Here is a 5691-nt window from a genome sequence, read left to right as displayed (position 1 = left end):
TACACCTTAGTCTCCAGACTGACATTGTTACTCTTTTGTACTTTGGAGAGGTCTCTGAGAGTAGACTTTCCCCTGTGCAATTTGTCTTTTCATTTCCTGGCTGCTGGTACCAAGAGTGTTGCCAAGAAAATGAAAGCTGTTAACAATCTCAATCTCTTCACCGTCTATTGTGATGCTGTCAATCGACCCAGGGTGAGGATCATTGTCTTCTTGATGTTGAACTTCAATCCCTAAATAGCCCAAACACTACAAAAAGGTGGAAAACAAAATGTTCATTTTTCAATCATTCCCAGATAGACACCTGATGTCAATGATCCAAAGTCCGCTGTTCGTTAATGATATGGAGGGTCAGAGTCAGAAGGGCTAAGAGAATTGATAATGTAGGTGAATTGGCTTTGAGATAAAAACCTCAGGGAAAGCTGGCCCTGCCCGGTAATGGCAAGGACAAGATGTGCCATGGAAAGGGTTGATGAAAACAAGGTAAAATAAGGCTCTGTAAGCGTAGTGCCTAGAACTCATCAGCCGTGTGGCAGGAGAAAGACGAAAAGTCTGTTCTGCCCTCAGACACCCAATAGGATATGCCTGATCCAGGCTGTGGTCTTTGTGATTATGTGCTGTGCATCAGAGAGCTGGCCAATGACTAAGGGTGACAGAAGAAGAATTGATGCCTTTGAGTTTTGGTGCTGGAGAAGAGTACTGATCATGCAGTGGACTGCCAAGGGAACAAATAGATCTGTCCTGGAGAGGGTGAAACTAAGCTGTTCCTTGGGGCAAGGATTTTAAAGCTCTGTCTCATGTACTTAAGGCATGTTGCCAGGAGGGACCTGTCCTTGGAGAAAGACATCATGTGAGGAAGGGAGGAGGAATAGAGCAAGAGAGGAAGACCCTGGATGAGATAGATTGACACAGCAACTCGGGAGATGGGATTAGGTGTGTCGGAGACAGAGTGGCTCAGGATAGGGGACAGTTCGGAGATACTGTGCATAATAGGGTGGCTATGAGTTGCGGTCACTCAGTGACACAAAACAACAGCTCTCCTGATGGGCTGATATGAACCAGAATTGACTTGCTATCAGGGAGTGAGGAAGATTCCTGGAAGCTCCTCTCTTCCCTCACGTTCACAAAGTTCCAAAGACCAAACAAACTGTTTGTTGTCCAACTAATGCTGGTCCTATGGGACAGAGTACAGATATTCTGTGGGGTTTTCAAGGCAGTAATCTCTCCTGAAACCAATCGCTACATTTCTCCTCTGCTGAGTTTTGAACTCTGGTCAACAGTTGAACCCTTAAACCTCTGCGTTACTAGGACTCCTCTTCTATGAAGACTATAGTTAGCATTTTTAAATATATTTTGATATGTCTATAGAAACAGCCATAAATATTAGTGTAGGAAATGCTTTGGACCAGGGCTGCTCTGTCGTACCTGGTTGCTAGGAGTCTGCACTTCAGCACACAGCTGGCACACCTATAACTCGTCCCTGGCCAGTTCCCTTTCTCAGAGTTAATAAGGTAAAGCTTAACACATTTTCTAAATTCCTCTTCATTCCCACCCGAAAATCATCCTGCCTAATACTTAGTTGTCTTCATGTTATATCAGGTTGTCATCAGACTGGAGCAATTACATTTTTTATCAGATGACCCATGCTCCCCATGACACCCATGCCAGTTCCCAGCACCCCTAACTTCCATCCAAGCAACGATTTTCCTCTTGTTTAGTTCTTTCTTTTCCTCCTGACCTCCTTGTTTTCAGTTTAATTTCTGCTCCAAACACAGCCGTTGGGCTTGACAAAAGATTTCTACTTTCTAATTTTTCCCTTTGACGTAAAACAATCTCTAGGGTTTGAATGAAGCTTCGAGTGTCATAATCTTGAAAAACCTCAGAATTCAACTAATTTTCTTGGTTTCCTCCCAACCCCATACATTTCAACTCTTCAATGATTTTTCTTCTCTGTAGTCACTCTTGGTAATCGCATAACTTTAAATATACCGTTCACATGCTGAAGATTCCCATTTTTTTATAATTTCTGCCCACATTTCTCCCCTGAACTCTAGACTTCTCTACCTGCATGTTTTTTGTTTTTGAGGTTTGTTTTTTTTTGAAAGTCTCCATTTGGACTTCATATGCCTTCTCAAGTTTAACATGTTCAAAGTGGTTAAGAGGGTATCTTTTAACATGTATGCAATAGACTACGTGGGAAAGTGATAGCAATGCTTGTTATCTTGATTATGGTGATGGATTCATGTGTATTTATAAATCTGCTGTACCCTGGAGCTGCTGTTGCAAATATATGTGGACGACATAAAGATCAGAGGTTTTTTTAGCACTCAAAAAATGTTCTTTATTCATCATTTTTGGTTCATAAACTTCACACACACACACACACACACTCACTCACTCTCTCCCTCTCTTTACATATGGTTATTTTTTTTAAAGAAATATAACTAGAATCACAGAATACTTCCTTTTTAAAAAAAATTGAGAATTTTTTAATCTTTTCTCGTTGTTCCACAAGAAAATGTCCTTTTTAAATTTAACTACATAGATATAATGAAGCTCTTTACATTTTAGATCATGTAAACTTCATTTAGTAATTATTATATAGCATACTATTTCATTGATTTACCAGTATCCTCATAAATGCTTGTTCTGTTAAAGGGCTGACTAAAGCCTTCTACAAATATTTTTGCACATTCACATTATCTGGAGGGGAAAAAAATTCAAAACAATATTTTTGGGTTAAAGATGTTTTGTGCATTGTTAGTATTTGATAGATATAATTTCAAGCTATTCAGGTTGTCTTTGGAAGAAGACACAAAATGCATTTCCAGAGGCTACTCAGGAAATGTCCATTGGACTCAGTGTGGCCTTCTGCAGTCACTTCCCAAAGGCATGCAAGAGGGGCAAGAAGGGAGTTCTCAAAAGTCCAAGCTACAGACCTTTCCTTTAGATTTTACTTAATTTATCTGAAGAACTCAAGAATGTGGTCTAGTTTCCAATAGCAGGAATTCTGACTGTGGTTGAAGGTAGGCCAGGACGCTAGTATTTTGAAATCTTTCTCCTCTCAGAGAGTCTAATGTGTTAAAATGGCTTAGAATCATTGCTTTTAATAGAGCGAGTAGAAGTAGCAACAGAAGGTCCATGGAAATCATCACTCAGACAGACCGTGCCTGGGAAGCAAAAGAAATGACTGATGCTCAGTCTCCAGGACAAAAATGTGCACCAGATGAAAGTATCAGCATAGATTTGAGGGAACAGAGGGAGACAGAAATATTAAGAGGAAACCAAGATCCAGGGTCCAGGTCCTGTGCTGCTCCCTGGGTGTCAGTCACAGGCTCTGTCCTGCCAGGTGGAGATGAGCTCGGTGCAGGAACTGCTTCCAGCTTCTTCTCAGACTGGAGTTATCCAAGATCTGCAGAATTGAGTGGCCAGCAGGGTAGGCTGCCATGATGATTTTGCACAAAATAGTCCGGACACTGTGGGTATCAGTGATGTTGTATGTATAGAGAAATAGAGAAAATGCGTTGAAGACGTAGAGAATGAGGAAGTAGCTGATGGAGGCAATGGCTTTCCTGTGGGCCTGTGTGCTGGGGTCCCTGGAGCCAGAGGCCTGGCCTTGCATGTGCAGGGTGTGTCTCCTGAGAGAGATGATCAGCAGGGTCGCTGCCAGGATGAACATGCTGAGAGGAAACAAGATGCCCAGGTTGTAGAAGAGGACCAGGATGATCATACTGGCCTCAACAAAGTCCTTCTCCGTGGAGTTGAAACAAGGAACAGAAGTGTTGCTACAAGATATAGCATAGATGTCCGTGCAGAAGAATACACTGAACCCCAACGACTTGAACACTGACAGCCACAGAAGCCAGGGCATCCATCGGGGAATTTTCCACTTTAGCTTGAGGAAAAGAGGGTGGGAGAAATCTGAGATCTTCACAAAGTAGAAGAAACTGAGCCAGGCCGCAAACCAGAGACTGCAATAATTTAAGAACATGAAACTGATTTTGAAGGCGTCATATACCACATCTTGCATATAAAATTGTGGGAAGATCGAGCTGAGAATTATATCTAGCATCATGATGCTCTGGAGAGCTATTCTGGACAAGCTGAGGAAGATTAGAATCCTACCACTCAAGTGCACCACTTTATTCTGAACCCACTGTGCCACACTGGCAGCCACGATGAAGCCGTTTGTGGTGATTCCTATGATGCACTCCAGGCCTATGATGATGACAACGAAGATAACAACAAGAGGGGAGCGTGGGTCTTCTGGAGAGTCACAGGTCTCCATCATCCTGAAGCCTGTCTCCGAGTTAGTATCTGAAGAGAAATGTCTCCCTTCTTCCTTACGTGGGTGGATCCTTAGTAGTTCCCATGAGTCGTGACAGGAGGAGGCAAGTGACGCATCATTTCCAAATCTATCCATTTGTTTATATCAGCATCTTCGGCTCAAATCCTGAGATGCAAATGATACAAGGATTTGGTTCCTGATCCTTTGGACATGTGTTTGCACATGCTGGTTTTAGTTCACCCAGGGAAGCAGGCAAGAACAGGAGTTGCTAGATGCCATCGAGTGGAGTATGACTCATAGTGACCCATGAACAAAAGCTCAGAACCCTCTTCTATCCTGTGCCATACTCACACTTCCTAACATGTAAGAGCCTATTACAGCAGTCACTGTGTCAGTCCACCCGGTCGAGGGTCTTCCTCTCCCTCGCTGACCATCCACTCTTCCCAGCATCATGTCCTTCTCCAAGGAATGGCTCCTCCTAGCAGCATGCCCAAAGTATGTGAGGCATAGCCTCATAATTCTTGCCTCCAAAGAGCACTCCAGCTGTACCCTCTCCAAGACATATTTGTTTGTTCTTTTGGAGGTTAATGGAATGTTCAGTGCTCTTCTCCAACACCACAGCTCAAAAATGTCAATTCTTCCTCTGTTGTCCGTATTCATTGTCCAGCTCTCAGATGTGCAGCATGTGATCAGAAAGACTATGGGCTGAATCAGAAAACACTTCCCCTTTATAAGCAGCAAAGTTGGTACAGAGATTCATCAATACAGGTATTGCTCTTTGATCCTTCCAGGTGTGTTCTAGATGGAGTTCGGGCATAATAAGCTCTCCCTTCTTCATTACTCTGAGGGTTCTGTTTACTTTTACTGCCTTATGATGAATTCCTAGTTCTTTGGTTTCTTCATTTGGTATATACTCCAGTTGCTTCCCGAGAAAGAGTTTGAGAACTATACCTTTTGAAAGTTTACACGTCTCAAGAGATCTTTATCTTAATGCTCCATCCCTTAGCATGGCTGTGAATAGTATTCAGGTCAGAATGTATTTATCCTTAGCGTTTTATCCACTTTGAGATGAAGTGCTTGTAGAAGAGAAGAGCAGACACAGATACACATGGGAAGGCAGACACCCATCTATAAGTAGCCAAGGAACCCTGAGAAATGTCTGGGTTACAGCAACTACAAAAGCCTAGAACCTTCTCCCAGATTCCAGAAAACAGAGAGAGATCTTAGCTCTACTGACATCCTAAACTCAGAACCTTCTCCCAGATTCCAGAAAACAGAGAGAGATCTTAGCTCTACTGACATCCTAAACTCAGAACCCTAGACTCCAAAACTGGTATTTCATTGTGGTTTTGATTTACATCTCTTATTGCCGGTGATTTTGAGCATTTCTTCATGTCTCTGTTGGC

At 42.6% G+C, this 5691-nt stretch overlaps 1 protein-coding gene across 1 annotated transcript; it reads right to left on the bottom strand.

Annotated features, from left to right (window-relative positions):
• Nucleotides 1-3325: 3325 nt before the first annotated feature.
• LOC102873763 (taste receptor type 2 member 39-like) lies at nucleotides 3326-4285 on the bottom strand. The gene has a single exon (XM_006887250.1). It carries the CDS (start codon nucleotides 4283-4285, stop codon nucleotides 3326-3328), a length of 960 nt encoding a protein of 319 aa, XP_006887312.1.
• Nucleotides 4286-5691: the final 1406 nt, after the last annotated feature.

This window comes from Elephantulus edwardii, unplaced genomic scaffold (assembly GCF_000299155.1).
Source record: "Elephantulus edwardii isolate Elephantulus edwardi_28Jun2011 unplaced genomic scaffold, EleEdw1.0 scaffold00055, whole genome shotgun sequence".
Classification (NCBI taxonomy): Eukaryota; Metazoa; Chordata; class Mammalia; order Macroscelidea; family Macroscelididae; genus Elephantulus; species Elephantulus edwardii.
This window is presented reverse-complemented; position numbering and strand designations above follow the sequence as displayed.

Coding starts and splice junctions, on each gene's coding strand:
- LOC102873763 (XM_006887250.1), bottom strand. CDS start 4,285: ATGGAGACCTGTGACTCTCCAGAAGACCCACGCTCCCCTCTTGTTGTT.